Source organism: Capra hircus, chromosome 12 (assembly GCF_001704415.2).
Source record: "Capra hircus breed San Clemente chromosome 12, ASM170441v1, whole genome shotgun sequence".
Classification (NCBI taxonomy): Eukaryota; Metazoa; Chordata; class Mammalia; order Artiodactyla; family Bovidae; genus Capra; species Capra hircus.
Window position 1 is genome coordinate 50,560,911 of NC_030819.1, and position 20,790 is coordinate 50,581,700.

The 20,790-nt window shown below is 41.1% G+C and overlaps 1 protein-coding gene across 2 annotated transcripts in view; it reads left to right on the top strand.

Annotated features, from left to right (window-relative positions):
- The window catches only part of ZMYM2 (zinc finger MYM-type containing 2), a 67,944-nt gene continuing 47,496 nt past the window's right edge, over nt 343-20,790 (top strand). The window contains exons 1-4 of one of the 2 annotated variants that reach the window (XM_018056528.1): nt 343-556; nt 1,386-1,454; nt 19,633-20,134; nt 20,396-20,489. In XM_018056528.1, coding sequence (XP_017912017.1) covers nt 19,643-20,134; nt 20,396-20,489 — 586 coding nt within the window. In that variant the 5' untranslated portion in view covers nt 343-556; nt 1,386-1,454; nt 19,633-19,642. Of the gene's footprint in view, nt 557-1,385; nt 1,455-19,632; nt 20,490-20,790 lie in introns of both variants that reach the window. The other variant, XM_018056527.1, reaches the window with a different exon arrangement.

Consider the following 20,790-nt stretch of genomic DNA (forward strand, 5'->3'; position numbering starts at 1 on the left):
GGGGGCGGGGAAGGGGGGGGTATGGAATGGAGGCGCGGGGGTGTGGTCTGCGGCTGACGGACAGGGCATCGGACCACCCCCTCAAGGGGGGGGGTCCTGAAGGAAGGCGGACGCAGCCAATGGGCATCCCCGAGGCGCCCAGGCCGCCCTCCCCGGCCGCCAGTGAGGGCGCAGGGGGCGGGGCCTGCCGGGTCGGGCCGCGCCGCCGCGGCCGCCGCCTCCGCCTCCTCACCAGCGCTAAAGCCGGGACTGGACCGAGCGGAGTTGCGCGTGTTGCCGAAGGGGGGTGGGCCGGGGGCGGGGAGGTTCGTTCCGCGGAGCCGCAGCCAGAACCGGGTGAGGCTTGTCCCCGCCGTGTCTCCAGCTCAGGGCCGCCGACAGTGGGGGTGGCCGGGAGCGGCGCAGCCTCCGGAGGCGGAGGCGCCGGGAGGCGGAGATGGGTGAGGGCGGCCTCCGAAGCCTCCCACCGACCCGGGACGAGCGCCCCGCGGCGCGGCCGCCGTCGCCGCTGCCGCTTCGGGGCCTCAGGCTGCCGGCGGCTCCGCTGATGTCCCAGGCGCGTTGGCGGGCGGCCCGCGGGCTGCGGGAGTGCGGGCGCGGCCGCGAGGGCAGAGTGAGGCAGCCGCTGGCGGCGGGGGTCGCCCGGGGCCGCCCGGGGCGGGGGCCGGCTGTGGGGGTCGCGCTGTGTGGGGGTGGGGTGGGGTGGGTGGGGGAGGGGCGCCTCTGTGGGGGCTCGGGGTCCCGTTAGCGTTCTCCCAGCGACGGCGCGAGGTCCCCGAGTTTGAGGGCGAGGGCGCGGGTCCCCCGCGCCGGTCCCCTCCTCGGCCGCCCCGGCCCCGGCGCGCGCGCGGCTCGGCTCCGCACGTATTGTTTGGCTGGGTCTCTAATGGCGGACGGGGAGGCAGCGCTGCCGGTCGCCGACTGCGGGGGGGGCAAGTCTCGGGCCCGGGGCAAGAGCCGGGGGCACAGGCGGGGGGTTTCCGCCCCGCGGCGACGCGGGCTCCCCCCAGCCCGGCGTGGGTGCGGGCGCGGCAGAGACGGCGCTGGGCGGGCCGATCCCGGGGATCGGAGTCTCTGCTGGCGTCGAGGCTGCGCTCGCCCTTCCCTTACCCCTCCCCCTCCCCGAGCAGGCCTGCTGCCCTCCGCCTCCTCCCCCCAGGGTTTGCCTTTCACGTGGGTTTTGGTCCCAAATAAAAATTTTATGCCGTTTTGCTCTACTTTACGTTGGAGGGGATTGTTGATGCCTGGCTAGGGAGCAATAATCGAAGGTCCGAACCTCCTTGACCTCTTATTCCGTTCTCTGCCTCCTTCTGGTGGAAAAGACTTGGTTCTTCCACCTGGTTAGATGTTGTTGATCCATTTTTTCATTTTTTCTCTTATCCCAGGACCAGGAGTTGAATTCATCCCTACCTGGTGCATCTTTGGCTGAGCGTGAGGAGGACAACACCCCGATTGTGAGTCTTTCGCCCCTAATTTGATGCTCCTGGAAGACGTTGGCAGGTTAATGTAGGGCCTCGGCCTGGGGACCGGTGCGTCCCCGTTGTTTTGAGGGGGAGGAGCTTCCCCCTGGGTGGCACTGCCCCTGGGGCGCAGCCTGGATAATGGCTGGTGAGGCAGCTGGGAGTGGGCGCTGCTGTTTGCACCGCTGCAGAGAGCGCTCCTGCTGCAATACCAACCTCAGCAACCAGACGACGGGCTCCTGCCGCTGCTCACGTTACCCGGGAGGAGGGGTGGAGGAAGGAGGGCATATTGCTGGCGCCCTCTAGAGCTCCAGGGTGGGAATTGAAGTCGTTTCGTTTGAAGCCTGGTCTGCAACCATCTTTTAACACTTTCTCTTCCTTTTCAATGGAGAATTGATTGAAAGGGTTGGAGAAGCAGAAAGGCAGATTTAGATCTCAGTGTGTGATGTAAAACATGAATTTTGACTCTTAGGGTTCATGAGTTGGTGGATGTCTTTGACGTGTTTGCTTAGGAAAGGCGTGAGGCCCCCTCCTCCTGTTGTCTTACTTTATCACCTAGTTCCCTGCTCTGGTTACTCTTAGCCCCAAATCTTTCGTGATGCTTAGTGTTCCCTTGAGTTGTTCCTAACGTGTTACCTGAGAGTAATTGTTTAATGCTTGCAATTTGTCGGTTTTAAAGTAGCCTTGTAATATGCTAGACAGTAAGGTAAACATAACAGGTCATTTTCCATCCGTTGTAATGAGTTACAAAATATCAGTGAAGTTACTGTTCTGGACACATTATATCTCTGGAGCCCACTGATAGTTAACTTGCAGATCTCTGTCAAAGGTGAGTCATGAGTTATGGTCGCTTATACTTAAATATTAAGTCTCAAATGGGCCAAAAAATAATAGACGATGAACACAAACTGAGTACTGATTGTGAAGGATGATGTGAGGATGGCAACTTGTATTAAGCAAATACCGCTTTAGGCAGGTCCCCCATACTTTCATGTATTATTTCCTTTAAGGAAATCTTGGCAAATGGCCTGCAGGGCCATAAAAATAGCATGTATTGAGCCTGTATTGTATGCCAGCATAAGTTTTTTTTTTTAAGTTACTATGGCAACTATCAACTTTATGAGGGAGAATAGTATATTGAACCTCTGTGTACCTGTCATTTACATTCTATAATTATCAACACATGTCCAGACTACTTTTTAACATATTAAATGATTTAATCTTTATAAAAACTTAGTGTTTTTATTCCTAATTCATAGAGGAGGAAACAGGCATAAGCAGATAACCCAGGCAGTAGTATTCGTTTAAACAGGATTTGAACTTAACCAGTTTTGGTTACAGGCCTGAGTTCAGCAGCTGCGGTGTCCTGTTTCATTTGTAAATTTTCATTTATTTTATTTATTTATTTTTTAATCTTTGGGCCACACTGAGGCCTATAAGATCTTAGTTCCCTGATAAGGGATCAAACCTGTGCCCCCTGTATTAGCAGTGTGGAGTTTTAGCCACTGGATTTCTAGGGAAGTCCTTTGTGTTATCCTGTTTTAAAGTATATAATATGCTTATTTCACAAATATAGAAATTGAAAAAAACTGGAAGTTACAACCTTTTCAGCCTGTATTCCTTTCCTGGAGACCAGTGGGTAAACAAATATGGAATGTTAAATCTTACTGAATACCTTTAAGAAAAAAAAGTAGTACCACAGTTGTCAATTAGATAACTATAAGATAATTATTTAACTGTTTTTAAACTAATAGGGTCTATTTGAATCAGAAATAATATACTCTCTTTTTTTCAGTGTGTATGTGTGCAATTTAGTGTCTATTTCTTAAATACTGTAACTTAAAATGAATATAACTTCTGTAATGAGTTTAAAGGTCTTTTCAGGCATTAAATCATTCAGATATAGTGGATCAGGGATTAGATCTTTCAGCTGTCAATAGATGGGTAAAGCTTATATTATCACCACATACTTTCCCAAAAGATCTACCATTCTAAAATTTTTCTTTGTACTTATTTGTGATGTTGGTGGAGGAAGGTTAATTGGTTAAGTACACATTTGGAGATGAGGACATACGAAATGTATAATCAGGACTTGCCTGTAATGTCAACATATGTATACTAATGAAAGCTAAGATTCTTTCAAATATAGTTGACCCTTGAACTACATGGATTTGAATTGTGGGTCCACTTATGCCTGGATTTTTTTTAATAGTGCTGCAGGCAGTTGGATCTGCTGATATGAAGGAACTCAGTAAAAGGGAGGCCCAACTATAATTTATACACGGATATACTTTTTTCTGACTGCGCTGTGCAGCATGTGTGGTCTTAGTTCCCAAACCAGGTATTGAACTTGTGACCCTTGTGGTAGAAGCTCAGAGTCCTAACCACTGACATCAGGGGAGTCTCACTTTTTGAAGGGATGTGGTGGTTGTTTTCCTTAACGATTTAGCTCAGAATTAAAAATCTTTTACTTTTTACTGAAAAGCATCAACTAATGGTGCTTTAATGCACCAGGCAAAAAGATAACCTGACAATTTTAAATTCACTTTGATGAAATCAAAGTTCTTTATTACATGTGAATGTATCGTGCACTTAATGTGAGTTAGGTACCTTTAGTTGTACTTATGAAGTATTTTGATATTTAAAAATACTTCACGTTTATGGTACCTTCTTTAGTGCATCCTTAATAGTGTGTGTCCCTCCTGTTGTCCTTTGTCAAACAGTTGAGGGAAAGGGAGAGTGGCCCTGCTTTTCTGAGTTCTCCTCTAGGTTCTCTTGTGCTGGACTCTTGTACCCCGTGTAGTGGGACAACTCTGAATATTCAGCTGTCACACCGATGCTGACAGTGAACATTTCAGACCTTTGTGTGGTTATGGAGCTTGACATACCATCTTTGTACAACAATGTTCCTATTTTTAGAAGTTTTATTGTATGTTGCCCTTGTTTGAGGTACAGAGTGCCTTACTAATGCATTTGAGGCAAAGTGAATCTTTACTTTTAGTCAGATGCTGTGTTGTAACTGTGATGAAAAGAATATATATGCATGCTGGAGCTCTGTTGTTGTCAAAAGGTGTGGTATAATTAGAAATTTTGTATCTCTTTTTAGGCATTCATATCTGTCTACTGGTAATATTATTCACACATATATTATTATGTTGAGTAACACTTACTATAAGAGAACGTTGACATGTTCACCTTTCATGTTTTATTTAAGCAATGCAAGATGAGCCTAAACCCAAATGCTTTCTCCCTTTGGATTAACAGTATTTTATGTAGGGCATTTTAAGTTAGGAAGCAAGTTTCCTGAGACAGTGTGTTGATTCCATGTATTTTCCATTTTTTTATTTCAGTTGGTTAATTTTTTTCTATTCCTGTCAGAGCACAAATTGGAATTTTAGAATTGAACAGAACTTTTAAGATATTCCCTGGTGGCTGAGATGGTAAATAATCCGCCTGAAATGCTGGGGACCTGGGTTCGATCCCTGGCTTGAGAAGATGCCCTGGAGAAGAGAATGGCTACCCACTCCAGTAGTCTATCCCAGAGAATTCCATGGACAGAGGTGCCTGGCAGGCTACATACAGTCCATGGGGTCACAAAGAGTCAGACAGGACTAAGCCGCTTTGACTTTCACTTTAAGATATTCAGATCTCAAAGTTCTTACGGACAGCTCCAATATGTAAAAACTATAAATTGTCATTGAGAAAGTTACTGTTGGGTAAATAATTTTCAGCTATGAGGCTTCGGGTAACAATTGTAGTTTTTAATTTTTTATTTTGATTGTTTACCTGCAAAAAAAATTGTTTTACATAATCAGAATCGCTAATTTTTATATGTGCAGCTTATTTTTTAAACAAGTCCATTTATAATCTTAGGTTTCTGTTATTAAAATAGTACTGAGAAGAGAATTTTGAAGACCAGCACCAAACACTTAACTTGGGGTAACAAGATAAGTTGGTGATCTTAAAGTGTGTTAAAAGTTGGATTACAACACGTTTGAGCATATCTGTTGTTTTATTGCATATTTTAAGATGTATTTTTTGGATCAAGTTTTACACAACACTTGAAGGACTTTGTAACTGCAGAATAAATTTTTGTGTACTATTGAAGTCTAGGGGATTCCCTAGTGGCTCAGAGGATAAAGTGTCTGCCTGCAATGCAGGAGACCTGGGTTCGATTCCTGGCGCGGGGATCCCCTGGAAAAGGAAATGGCAGCCCACTCCAGTACTGTTGCTGCTGCTGCTGCTAAGTCACTTCAGTTGTGTCCGACTCTGTGCAACCCCATAGATGGCAGCCCACCAGCCTTCGGTCCCTGGGATTCTCCAGGCAAGAACACTGGAGTGGGTTGCCATTTCCTTCTCCAATGCATGAAAGTGAAAAGTGAAAGTGAAGTTGCTCAGTCATGTCCAACTGTTAGCAACCCCATGGACTGCAGCCTACCAGGCTCCTCCGTCCATGGGATTTTCCAGGCAAGAGTACTAGAGTGGGTTGCCATTGCCTTCTCCGCACTCCAGTACCCTTGCCTGGAAAATTCCATGGACGGAGAAGCTGGTAGGCTACAGTCCGTGGGGTCGCAAAGAGTTGAACACGACCGAGCGACATCACTTTCTTTATTGAAGTCTAGAGTTGTAGTGTGTAGCAGTTGTTGTTCAGTCTCTTAAGTCATGTCAGACTCTTTATGACCTCCTGGATGGCAGCACACTAGGCTCCTCTGTCCTCCACCATCACCCAGATTTTGCTCAGATTCATATGCATTGAGTGGGTAACGCTATCTAACCATCTCATCCTCTGCCACCCCCTTCTCCTTTTGGCTTCAGTCTTTCACAGTGTCATTGTCTTTTTCAATAAGTCAGCTCTTCACATCAGGTATCCAAAGTATTGGAGGTTCATCATCAGTCCTTCCAATGAATACTCAGGGTTGATTTCCTTCAGGGTTGACTGGTTTGACTCTCAGGAGTCTTCTCTAGCACCATAGTTCGAAAGCATTAGTTCTTTGGCATTCAGCCTTCTTTGTGGTTCAGCTCTCACATCCATACATGACTGTTGGAAAAACCATAACTTTGACTGTATGGACCTTTGTTGGCAAAGTGATGCCTCTGCTTTTAAATACGTTGTCTAGGTTTGTCACAGCTTTTCTTCCAAGGAGTAAGCATCTTAATTTCATGGCTGCAGTCACTGTCCACAGTGATTTTGGAGCCCAAGAAAGTAAAATCTATCTGTGCTTCCACTTTTTCCTTCTATTTTGCTATGAAGTGATAGGACCAAATGCCATGACCTTAGTTTTTTGAATGTTGAATTTTTAGGCAGCTTTTTCACTCTCCTCTTTCACTTTCATCAAGCATCTTAATTTTATGAAGAGGCTCTCTAGTTCCTTTTCACTTTCTGCTATTAGAATGGTATCATCTGAATATCTGAGGTTGTTGATATTTCTCCCAGCAGGCTTGATTCCAGAATGTGATTCATCCAGCCTAGCATTTCACACGATATACTCTGCACGTAAGTTAAAAAAACAAGGCAACAGAATACAGCCTTGTCACACTCCTTTCTCAATTTGGAATCGGTCAATTGTTTCATGTCTGGTTCTAATTGTTGCTTCTTGACCTGCATACAGGTTTCTTAGGAGACAGGTAGGGTGGTCTGATATTCCCATCTCTTTAAGAACTTTTTCACACTGTGATCCACACAGTCAAAGCTTTGGCGTAGTCAGTGAAGCAGGTGTTGAGGTTTTTAAGTTAAGTATTTTAAGTAAGATTGTGATGCACAGCTAGAGGTTTCAGACAGAAAAAAGTTTATAAGGTCCCCCAAGATTTGTATTTTTAAAATAACATTGATTTTTTTCATTCTCAGCATACTACTCATTTTGCATATATACTATTATCAACAATTGACATTTTGGGAACTTCTTTTGTGGTCCAATGGCTAAGACTCCAAGCTCCTAATGCAGGGGCTCAGTTTGATCCCTGGTCAGGGAACTAGATCCCACATGCTACAACTAAGACCCAATGCAGCCAAATAAATACATAAATAAGCAATTGACATTTTTGATAATCTCTTTCCTTATGTTGCAAGGGTCTTCAGCAGATTAATGTGAGTTGTACTGACCAGTATGTTAGGCTGGTCCACAAGTCTCAGTTCTGTGTGGTGGTGGTAGTGCTAGTTCAGCAGAAGTGTGAGTAGCCTGTTTTCAGCAGGGTGAGGTCAGGAGGAGCCTTAGAGTGTCAGGGCCAGGGCATGTACGCACATCCTCAGTCCTGTCTGACTCTCTGCCACCTGCGTGGACTGTACTCGCCAGGCTCCTCTGTCCATGGATAGGGATTCTCTTGCAAGTTACTAGAGTAGGTTGCCATGCCCTTCCTCAGGAGATCTTCCCAGCCCAGGGACCGAACCCAAGTCTCCTGCTTGACAGGCGGGTTCTTTTCCACTGAGCCACCTGGGAAGCTTGATACATTAACTTCCCCCAAATGGCAAAGATTGGAGGAGGGGTAGATAAATGGTGAAAGGGAGTTCAGATGACTTGGATGTGGGAGTAGGTGGTTTGGGGCTTTGAGACACCTCAACTGAGACGAGTTAATCAGTCTGGGCATTGAGGGTTTATTTAAAATCAGGGGAGTGGATGAGATCCCCAGAGAAAATTAAAATTATTTGAAATTATCTTGCAGTTAAAGTTTGACCCTATGGAAAATAAGAGATTATTCCTTAACTTGGAAATTCTACACTCAAGTTACCTCACTTGAATCAATTAATTGATTTATTCATTTATTTATTAGATCAAAAGAGGTTATTTTTTAGATGCTGGCATAGCCCTTGAATGGATTTTTAGTATGTTAATTAAATGATTCCTATCAGCTTCTAAAACCAGAGTAGCATTGTCTCATATCTGATAAAGATATTAAAAGAGATTTTCTTAAAAGAGATTTTGTGGCTAGATGGTAAGCAACATGAAGTCATAATCTGTGTTCATCTGTCATTGATCTCCTGGCTCCTTTCCTCACTTGCCCAGAGATGAGTAGTAGTACCAGTTTAGTGTGTATTACTCTAAATCCTTCCTGGGCATATATTAACATGTACCTGTAATAATAAATTATATGTGCATATTGAAAACATGTATGCTGTATGCCATACTTTGGCCACCTGATGCAAAGAGCCAACTCATGGGGAAAGACCCTGATGCTGGGAAAGATTGAGGGCAAAAGGAGAAAGGAGCAGCAGAGGATGAGGTGGTTAGATAGTATCACCAACTCAATGGACATGATTCCAAGCAAAGTCTGGAGATACTGGAGGACAGAGGAGCCTGGTATACCACAGGTACTGTCCATGGTGCCTCAAAGAGTCAGACACAGATATGACTTAGTGAGTGAACAACAATAAACAACTATATACATCTTCCTGCATCTTGGTTTTTTTACTTAGTAGTATGTCTTAGACATTTTTCTGAGTTAGTATGTAAGGATTTCTTTTTAAAATGCTGTGTGGCACTTAATGACGTGCACTTTTTTAGCAGTTCAGATATTCTGTTGGTGGACATTTAATCTATTTGGGTTTTTCTGTTATTTACAGTGCTGCATGAAATATATATAAAGTAGTTCCTTTGGGTTCATGTGTGTTTTCTCTGGGGGAGATTCTGGAGAACCAGTCAGCATGTGGCTCCGTGGTAAAGAACCTGCCTGCTAATGCAGGAGACAGAGGAGACGGGTTCTATCCCTGGGTCAGCAAGATCTCCCAGAGGAGGAAATAGCAACCCACTCCAGAATTCTTGCCTGGAAAATCCCAGGACAGTTGAGCCTGATTGGCAATAGTCCATGTGGTCCCAAAGAGTTGGACATAACTTAGCGACTGAACATGCACATGTGCATATTACATACATGTTTTTATAGACACTGCCACATTGCTTTTCACTGGACCACAAAACTCACTGCCCTTTCTACTAGTTTTTCCATGTTCTTGCCAACACTAAATATTACAAATAAATAGTTAAAGTTTTGTCAGTTTAATTTGTCTTCTTTCTAAAGTATGGAATATACCCATTATATAGCATGTATCTTTTTCATATTTTTGTACCTTATTGTGTTTCTTTGCTATGTAAACATTTTATGATGTAATGGGAAAAATCCATTTCACTATTGCAAGCAATGGGAACAACTGTAACAAATATGCAAGAATTTTATGAAGGAAATTGTAAAATAATACGGTAACACATGCAAGAAAACCAGAATGGACAGATTTACATATATCTGAATGGGAAGACTTGAATAATATAAAAGATTAATTTGTCTTCAAATATGTCTAAATTCAATGAAATGCTGACTAAATCCCTTAATATTGATAAATACATATGGTACCATACAACAATGATTAACTATAGAGAAAATATTTGGATATAGTATACCTAGAGTGGCACTGCCGAATTTTATGGTAATTCCATTTTTCAATTTTTTGAATAACCTCCATTCTGTTGTCTATAGTGGTGGCACCTTTTTACATTTCCAATAGCAGTGCACAAGAAATCATCCTTTCTTCAATCAGCTAACCAATTTCCCTTCACTAATATTGTTACTTTTTGTTTATTTTGATAGTAGCCATCCTGATGGATGTGATGTCTTTCCTGGTTTGATTTGCATATCCCTAATAACTGATTATGTTGAACATCATTAGAATTTGAGAAAGAACAGTGTTAATTCTTCTTTAAATGTCTGGTAGACTTCACCTGGTTAGTCCTGATTTCTTTATTGGGAGATTTTTGATTACTTATTCAGTCTCTTTGCATGTTATAATTCAGATTTTGTGTTTCTTCTTGAGTCAATTTTTGTAGTTTGTGTTAAAAATTTACCTGTTTTCAACATTTTTTTATTTTGGGTTGTCCAGTTTTTTGGCATATAATTGCAAAATTATATTCATTCATTTCTATAAAGTCACTAGTGATACCTTATTAATATTTCTGATTTTTTAAAAACAATTTTATATTTGTTCTGCTAGTCACATGTCAATTTCTTTCTCTTTTGTTTGCACTGCTTGGTTTGTGTGATCTTAGTTTTGGACCAGGGATCAAACATGGGCCCTGGCAGTGAAAGGGCAAAGTCCTAACCACCCGACCACCAGAGAATTCTCTTTGTTTCTGATTTTAATAACCTTAGAGAGTTTTTTCCTTGTCAGTCTAGCTAAAGGTTTGTTAATTTTTTCAAGGAGCCACATATTTGTAATTTTTTGTTTTCTCTATTTTTTATTAAAATTTTTTTTTCATTCCCCCTCCTTTTTATTTTGTACTGGAGAGTGTGTGTGTGTGTGTGTGTGTGTGTGTGTGTGTGCTTGCCTCAGTCGTGTCCAACTCCTTGTGACCCTATGGACTGTACAGGCTCTGTCCATGTTTTCTCTATTTTTTATTAAAATTTTTTTTTCATTCCCCCTCCTTTTTATTTTGTACTGGAGTGTGTGTGTGTGTGTGTGTGTGTGTGTGCTTGCCTCAGTCGTGTCCAACTCCTTGTGACCCTATGGACTGTACAGGCTCTGTCCATGGGATTCTCCAGGCAAGAATATTGGTGTGGGTTGCCATGCCCTCCTTCAGGGCATCTACCAGACCCAGCAATCAAACCCATGTCTCTTATGTCTCCTGCATTGGCAGGCAGATTCTTTACCACTAGCGCCACCTGGGAAGCCCTTCTTTTATTTTACTGTTCTGTGTTTTGTGTATCTGTGCACTGATCTTTATTACTGCATTCTTTCTGCTAGTTTTAGTTTATTTAGCTCTTTTTCTGATTTCTTAAGGTGTAAACTTTATTGGTTTGAGATTTTTAATGTAGATGTTAATAGCAGTAAGTTTTCTGCTGAGTAAAACTTCCGCTGCAACCCTTAAGTTTCAATATGTTGTGTTTTTGTTTTCTTTTGTCTCATGATTATTTTCTTATTTCCCAAGTTTCGTTTTTTAATCAGGGCTTTAAAAATTATTTATTTATTTTTGGCTGTGCTGGCTCTTTGATGCTCCGTGGGCTACTCTCTTAGATGTGGTGCTTGGGCCTTCTCTTGTTGTGAAGTACAGGCTTTAGGTGTGCAGGCCTCAGTAGTTGCTCTAGAGCTAGGCTCAGTAGTTGCTTTGTTGTTTTGTGTCATGTGGGATCTTCTTGGATCAGGAATTGAACCTGTTTCCCCTGTATTTACAGATGGATTCTTTACCATTGGGCCACTGGGGAAACCCTCTTGTAAGCTTTTTTGACTTAAAGTTTATTTTGTCCAATATCCACACATCCACTGCATTTCTCTTTTGGGTATTATATACATGGGGTATCTTTTCTATCCTACTTTCAGCCTCCTTGTATTTTTTTTTATCTAAGATGAGTCTCTTCTAGATAGAATATAGATGGATCATGTGTGTCTTTTTATCCAGCCTAAGCTCTTTCAGTAATTTAGTCTATTTACATTTAAAGTAATTGTTAGTAAGGAGTAAGAAGTTTACCTCCACCGTTTTGTGACTTGTTTTCTGTTTGTCTTAAATCCTCACCCCCCCACCATTTCTTTTATTATCACTTTCTCTTGTGTTTAATTTTTTCTAGTGTACCATTTTGATTTTCTTCTCTCCTGTATAGTTTATAATTATTTTTATAATGGTTACTTTGAGGATTAAAATAAGAATCAGTATTACAACAGCTACATTTGAACAATCTGAATGCTCTGCCTGTTACACATCTCTGTCCTTCCCTTTACATTAGGTTTGTTGCCAATAACATCTTTATATGTATTCATTAACATATTGATAATTATTGTTTTATGCTTTTGCCTTTTAAATCATAAGGCAATAAGTAGTTATAAACCAAAGGTACATTAGTACTGGCTTCCTGTTGCCTTTTTTTTTTTAATGTATTCATTTGTGTTCTGTATTTCTTACAGCTTCAACTTACTCTGTAGTTTGTATTTTTGCTTGAAGGATTCCCTTTAGCATTTCATATTGGGTAGGTCTGCAGGTAATAAATTTGCCTTTATTTTTGGGGGGAATGTCTTAACTGCTCATGTTTGTTGGAGGAATATTTTGCTGGATATGGGATTTTTGGTTGACAGATGTTTTTCCCCTACCATTTTAAATGTCATGCCATAGCTTTTCACATCCATGATTTTGGATGAGAAATCTGGTGATGAGGATCCATTGCATATGATGAGTCACTTCTCTCTTACTTCAAAATTCTCTTTTACTGTTGGGTCCACAGTTTGATTATTACTGTCTTGGTATGGCCATCTTGGAATTGAGCTTCTTAGGTGTATGTGTTTATCCTCATTATATTCATCATATTTGGGTAGTTTATAGCCATTATTTCTTCAAATGTGTTTTTTGTTCATTTCTGTCTCTTTTTGTTACATATATTGGTGCTCATAGTGGTGTTTCACAGATTCTTAGGCTCTATTCATTTTTCTTCATTCTTGTTTTCTTGCTCTTCAGACTGGATAATTTTAATTATTCTGCTTTTCATTTTACTGATTCTTTCTTCTGCTTGCTTAGATCTGCTGTTAATCCCCTCTAGTGACTTTTTTCATTTCTGCTATTAAATTTTTCATCTCCAGGACTTTTGTTTGGTTAATTTTTTTTTAGTTGAAGTATAATTGGTTTACAGTGTTGTGTTAGTTTCAGGTATACAGTGAAGTGATTTTAGTTTTATATATATATTCTTATTTGTATTCTTTTCTATAAGTTATTATAAGATATTGACTGTAGTTCCCTGTGCTTTATAGTGGGTCCTTATTTATATTATACATAGTAGTGTGTGTATCTATGTGGTTTTTTTTTTTTTTTAAGACTTTTTTTTCCCCTGTGGACTATTTTTAAAGTCTTTAGTAGATTTGTTACAGTATTGCTTCTGTTTTAATATTTTGGTTTTTTGGCGAGGAGACAGTGTGGGATCTTAGCTGCTTAGATTCCTAACCAGGGATTGAACCCACTGCGTTGGAAGTTGAAGTCTTAAACCACTGGACTGCCAGAGAAATCCCAATACTGTGTATTTGTTAATCCCAAACTCCAGCTTATCCACCTCCACCCCCCTTTCCCTTTTGGTAACTGTAAGTTTATCTTGTTTCTGTGAGTCTAAATTTGTATCATTTTTTAGATTCTACAAGTGATGTCATATGACATTTGTCTTCATCTGACTTCCCTCATTTAGTATGATAATCTCTAGGTCCGTCTATGTTGATGTGAATTCTTTCTTCTGACCGAGTAATATTTTATTGTGTATGTATCCACCATATCTGTATCCATTTCTCTGTCAGTGGACACTTAGATTGCTTCCATATCTTGGCTCTTGTGAATAGTGCTACTATGAGCATTGAGGTGCATATATATTTTTTCTAGTTTGAGTTTTCATCTTTTCCAGATATGTGCTCAGACGTAGGATTGCTGGATCATATGATAGCTCTTTTTTTAGTTTTTTTTTTAAGGAACCTCTATACTGTTCTCTATAGTGGCAGCACCAATCTATATTCCCACCAACAATGTAGGAGGGTTCCCTTTTGTCCACACCCTCTCCAGTTGTTTGTTTACTTTTTTGTGGGTTGTACCACAGGCCCTGCAGGATCTCAGTTCCCTAACCAGAGAGTAAACTCATGCCCCCTGCATTGGAAGCACAGGGTTAGATAGTGGCAGTGGTTAGGTGTAAAGTTCTAACCACTGGACCACCAGGGAATTCCCAGGGATTTTTATTTTTAAAAAGTTTAATTTGTCATACTGTCTCAGAACTATTATAGATGCCATAAACACATATTGAATAATAGCCTTTACTATTACTAGAGATGAATTTACCTTAGCTTTCTTTGCCCCTCCTTTGGTACCTAGAAAGCTCGGGCTAATCAGCGAGAAAATGATGAATGAATATTTTTCTTGAATCATTTTGAAATGCTTTCTTTGTGATTTTCATTGAAAGTTCACTAGCTTTTCTTAGCAACTACTAATACTTTATTGTAGTGAATGTCAACATTTTATTTATTTATTGGCCATGCCATGTGGCATGTGGGATCTTAGTTTCCTGACCAGGGATAGAACTGATGTCCCCTGAATTGGAAACACAGAATCTCAACCAACTGGACCATTAGGGAAGTCCCAAGCATTTTATTTTTTAACTACCTTTTCTTTTTTTCATGATAAGGTCAAGTATTGGGATTAATTGATTCTCATGGAATCAAAGACCAAGTAAAGCTGTGAAAGCATTTATAATTTATGATGATTGTCTCAGTCCACTTGGGCTGGTATAACAGAAGTACCAGAGATAATAGACCTTCATGAATCAGAGTTCTGGAGGCTGGAAAGTCCATGGCTGGGGCTTCTGCAGACCAGGTGCTGGTGAGGGCTTGCTTCCTGTTCACAGACAGGCTTCTCTCTTCGTGCTGGGTCCTCCTGTGGTGGGAGAGGGAGCTTTCTGATGTCTTTTATAAAACAGTCACTCATCTCACTCATGAGGGCCCCACCTTCCTGACTTAATCGCCTCCTTATACCATCTCATGGATTTGAAGGGGGACGCAAGCATGTGGTCCGTAACAGTGAAGCAGTATCACAAGGAAGCCTAAAAATGAATTAGAAACTTAACCGAAATCTTCAGGTACAGACAAAACTGCCTGGTGCTTGTTAGGAGTTAACAGTGTGTTAATTGATTTTCACATTCAGTTATCTTTTTAAATTCTAAGAAAAACTGCAAAATAAATGCCATTTATTTTAGGGAAAATTGAAGCCCAGAAAAGTGAAGTTATTTGCTTGGTGTTAAATAGATAATTAGAATTGATTTAGTATAGAAAAGTGGCTGAAGGGAATAGATTTTATTTGGATAAGGTAGAAGAGACCAACTTGAATTAGATTGTCTTTTCTTCATAGGGCTGAGTGAGTGGTAGTTGAAGCATATTCTCTCTGGCGTATAGAAGTGACCACATTTATAATCTAGGATTTGGAAAGAACTGTTATGGCTGAGTAATTACTCTGTTTTGAAGCGTGGATTTACTGCAGAGAACTGTGCATTAAGAGAAGTCTTCTCTCCCCATAGTTACACTGTTAGGAGAAATGAGGAGATGAGAACTGTGCAGCAAGGGAAGTCTTCTCCTCTCCCCACACACTGGGAGGAGACATGAGGGGACACCTCACGGCCACCAGAGGGCACTGGGGATTCAGTTCTGTCTTAAGCCCCAGAAATTGTCATCCTGTTTTAGGTATGCTGAAATACAGAAAAGATCCAAGAAACTTGTGGTTTAAAAGCCTTTGCATTCCCTAAGTTCAGTGGATTTACACCACATTCTTCTGAAAATTGTTACGTTGATAAAGATCCTTCCTTGCTTCTGACAGATAGATGTTAACTACAAGTCAGTTCCATTTGTGTTACATCTCATCTTACCCTGGCACTTTGGGCTTGATATTTCTTCCTTTTGATACTTGTATATTTCACATACTGATTTGGTTATTTTTTTATTGAATGGTGTGGTCTTTTTTTTTTAATTAATAAGAGTTGTGCTCTATTATTGTTTAATACTTAATAACATATTATATAGTAGTTATGAACATTCAGATCCTGACCTCTCCCATTTTCTCACTGTGGTCTTGGCAGCTTACTTTTAGGGTTTTTTTGTCTGTGGTATGTGGGATCTTAGTTCCCTGACCAGGGGTCAAACCCATGCCTCCTTCAGTGGTGTCTCTTAACCACTTGACCACCAGGGAAGTCCTGGGCAGTTTACTTTAGATGATTGCATTTTTTAAAAAATCTGTATAAGGGAGATAATGATTTTACTTTTCATTGGGTTGCTTGAATGTTTAATCATCATGAGTATTTGGCTCATAATAAGTATTAAATACATGTTAACTATTACTGGATGAATGTATTTGTATTTTAAGAGAACCTAATTGAATCAATTATTAAAAATTTAAATCATGTTATTCAGCTTATTTCAGCATTTAAAACTTTCTGTAGTGAGGTTAAAAATTTTTTATGTTTACTTAAAGTTAAGTGAATGCCTTGATGTGAAGGTTTCTCCCAGCACATGCTGTTGTTTTACCATAAACAAGTCTTCCTTATTAGGTTAATACAGTATATATTTTAATATTTGAAAGTGTATTTAAAGTGTCTTAGGGAAATTCCCTGGTGGTCCAGTGGTTAGGATTCTGCACTCCTACTGCCAAGGGCCTGGGTTCAGTCATTGGTTGGGGAACTAAGATCCTGAATGCTGCATGGTGCAGCTAAAAAAATAATAATAACAGTTAAAGTGTCTTAGAGCTTAGAATGATAATTTTTAGGTCTTTGAGTAAGGCAAAATAGTCACCCCTTAAATTTTTAAATGAAATTAACTACTTTCCTTAAAGCAGATATAAATGTGTCTTTCCTCATTTTCTAATATTAGCATGTCTTCCATGCTGAAACAAACAGCTTAAACAAGAAGAATGAAGAGTTGTAGGATCAAGCTTTTTTTAAAAAAAAAATAAAAGATTTATTTATTTTTGGCTCTGCTGGGTTTTCATTGCTGTGTGGGCTTTCTCTGTGGTGTGTGGGCTTCTCATGGTGGTGGCTTCTCTTATAGTGGAGCATATGCTCTATAGTGTGGACTTCAGCCATTGTGGCTTGTGGGCTCTATGGTGCCTGCTCAGTAGTTGCAGAGCATGTGCCCAGAATCTCCACCGAACGTGGGATCTTCCCGGACCAGGGGCCGAACCTGTGTCCCCTGCATTGGCCGGTGGATCCTTAGCCACTAGAGCACCAAGGGAAGCCTTGGAGCCAAGCTTTGTGCAGTGTGTGTTGAGTCCTGACATTGTCTTGGAACCTTGGGCACTTTTGATTTATATATCTGAGCTACTGCTTTTTCTTAATTGAAGTATTGATTCATGATATTCTAAAAGTTTGAAGTGTGCAACATAGTGATTCACACGTTTGTGGTTTTTTTTTTTTTTTTTTTTTTTTTTTTTTTCTGGCTTGTGGAATTTTAGAATAGTTCCTGGTGGTTGCTTGAATACGGGCCTTGACAGTGAAAGCCTGGGGTCCTAACCACTAGACCATCAAGTGACTCCCAGGTTCATGATTTCTGATGGCAGGGGTGTTGACCTGTTTGGTTTACTGATTTTTCTCAATGCCTCAGACTGTGTCTTGTATATACTGGGTGCTCCATAAATCTTTGTTGAATGCAACTATTAACCTCACTTGCTGACTTTGGTGAGTTCTTTGCTTGTTTTTGTATCTCCTCTTGTCCTGTTCCCTTCCATGGACCTGGACCTTGTTCCAGCCATGTTTGGCCTTCACCCTAGTGCTGGAAGTGTCAGCCATGTTCCTGTTGGGCTTCTCTGGGAGCTGCCCTCACTCCAGTTTCCCAGTTAGCTCTTGCTCGTCATTCCAGGTCTCAGTGAAGTGTCCCCTGCTCACAGAGGTCTTTGGTCTTTTTTCTTCATCCTGTTAGCCCATTGTTTTTTCTAAAAGTCAAATTTTAACTTAATAAGTGAGAAGTCATGCTCACAAATTCAGAAAGTGCACCAAAACACACAGTGAATAGTTTTTCCATCCCTGTCAGCCGTCTGTCAGCGTGATAATTATTTATATTAGGGTGGTTGTCTTCCATTCAGAGGCTTTTGTTGCGATGTAAGCACATGGCCGTATAGATGAGGCAGTGTTTGTAAGCTTCTGTGTTTTCAGACTGGGCTGAGTGGCCTTATGAGAGAAGAAGGGTTACCAGGCAGTTCAGAGTTTCCACTGGGCCCGAAACCTGCAGAGCTGCAGTCTTGTCTCCTTTGAAGGTGTAGGGTACAAACCACTTCACGGTCCTGTCTGTCTTTCTGCAAATTGACCTGCAGTCTGTACTCACCCTGCATTTTCCCTCCTTGTTGTTTTTTCCTGTTTAGCCTCTGAGATGAAGGTGATCCATGTTCAGGACTGGGTCTGCTACCGTCCGTGCCCATCACCTCATCGTCTATCTGCTCAGTAACTTATTTTTCTCCTTTCTGACTGTTTTATTGTTAACTTGCTGCTGTCTCGTTGGCTTTGGCACAGCTCTGCCTGTGTAGTAGGTGCTCAGAAATACGAATCGACTGTGGCAGAGTCATGAGGAGTTTGGACTGTTGCGGTGAAGACCTGGAGATGCATTCTAGCTGTGTGACTTGGTTAATTAGTGTTTCTAAGTCATGAACATGGGACAAATATTACAGCTGTATCAGGGTTATTTTGAAGATGTAACCAAGGGGCAGATAATATTTTCCTAGGACTATTGTAACAAATTACCACAAACTTGGCAGTTTAAAACTGGAAGTCACAAGTCAGAAATTGGTGGCCTGGGGCTCAAACCAAGGTGTCACCAGAGCTGAGCTTGCCCAGGAGGCTCTTGGGAGGGCTCGCTCCTCACCTCCTGTAGGTTTTGGTGCTGTGACATGCTGGGCTGTGTCGTTCCCTCTCCGCAGCCGCCTCTGGTCTTGGTGCCTGTTGTCTCCTCTATCTCTTAATGGGGTACAAGAGAGGTATGTACAGGGCTCACCCAGCTAAGCCCATTTTGAAGTCCTTTCTCCTCGTCATCTCTGCACAGACCCCCTTTCCATGTGAGGTAACAGTTACAGGTTCCAGGGCTTAGTATCTGATGTTGTCAGGACTGTTACACAGCCCAATAGATGGACACGAAGGGCAGAGCAGTGGGCATTTACACTTTGTGGGTACAGTTGACAAAAGTTTCGGATTCTCAGAAGGATTTAATCATGTAGCTACAATGGGAGCCAGGGAATGTGAGAATAGTGGATTTAAAAAAGATAAGGAAAGTTGGAGATTAAATCATGTCATTTTATTCAGTACAGTGAATAAATGGGATAAATATCAAGAGGAGATTGTCATGATCAGATTTGTTATTTTGTTGTTCATGTGTGTGGAACGATTTATGTATGTTTTCAGTGTTAAAATTTATAGGGTAGGCAGTGGTAAAGAAGAGAAGGTTACAAATATACTGCATATTCTTTGAAAATTACATAATTACCTGTATTTTTATATTACAAGTTATTTTTATATCACATGTTAAACTATATGAAATGATTAGTGACTGAGGGAAGATCACAGAATGGATATCAAATTTTCCTGCATCATCGATAAGAATTGTTGTCACTTAGAGTAAGAAAGAAAGTAAAAGTACCTTCAAAAAAATTCTTTGAATTTGAGTTGCATCAGAAGCCACATACTGACATTTGTAACGTGTGTCTTTTTTCCTTCTCCTTAACAGGGTCTTTGGCATGGACACAGGTTCAGCAGGAGGATTGGAAGTGACTGATCAGACTCCTATTCTGTTGGGGAGGACGGCCATGGCAGCTAGTCTCACAGATGTAGGAAATTCATTTAGTGGGCCACCTAATCCTTTAGTGAATAGATCTAATAAATTTCAGAGCTCATCAGTGGAAGATGATGATGATGTTGTGTTTATTGAACCAGTACAACCACCTCCTCCTTGTGCACCAGTGGTGGCTGATCAAAGAACCATAACATTTACATTATCAAAAAATGAAGAGATGCCAGGAAATGATTCCAAAATTCTTCCTTCCTCAAAAGAATTGGCTTCTCAGAAGGGGAGTGTAAGTGAGACGATCGTCATTGATGATGAGGAGGATATGGAAACAAATCAAGGGCAAGAGAAAAATTCCTCCAATTTTATTGAACGGAGACCATCTGAGTCTAAAAACAGAACCAATGATGTGGATTTCTCCCCTTCCAGTTTTTCAAGAAGTAAGGTAAATGCAGGAATGGGTAATAGTGGTATCACCACAGAACCAGACTCTGAGATTCAGATCGCTAACGTTACGACCTTAGAAACAGGCGTCGGCTCTGTGAGTGATGGCCAGTTAGAACACACTGACGGGAGAGACATGAACCTGATGATCACACACGTAACATCTCTGCAGAATGCCAGCTTGGGAGATGTCTCTAATGGACTGCAGTCAAGTAATTTTGGTGTTAATATGCAAACATACACCCCGTCTTTAACTTCACAGACCAAGACTGCAGTAGGACCTTTCAATCCTGGTAGAATGAATGTGGCAGGAGATGCATTTCAGAATGGAGAGTCTGCAGCTCATCACAACCCTGGTAAGCAGTGAGGGTCCTCTCCCGCTCCCCCTTTAGGGGTTGTTTACAGGCAGGTTCTTCTTTCATTGTCCTAATTGGTGCTACTTTGGTTAGTTTACTCATGTAAGATGTGTTAATTCTATTGACTTTCAAGTTTCAAATTTTAACTAATAAGAGATGTAAACTATGTATGTAATATTTCTCTGTAGAGTATTAGAAAATTAATCAGAACAAAATACTCTTTATATTTACTATGCTCAAATCTAATAATTTGGCATCCTATTTGTCATGTACTCATTTTATGCTCTTGTGTTTTTAATGG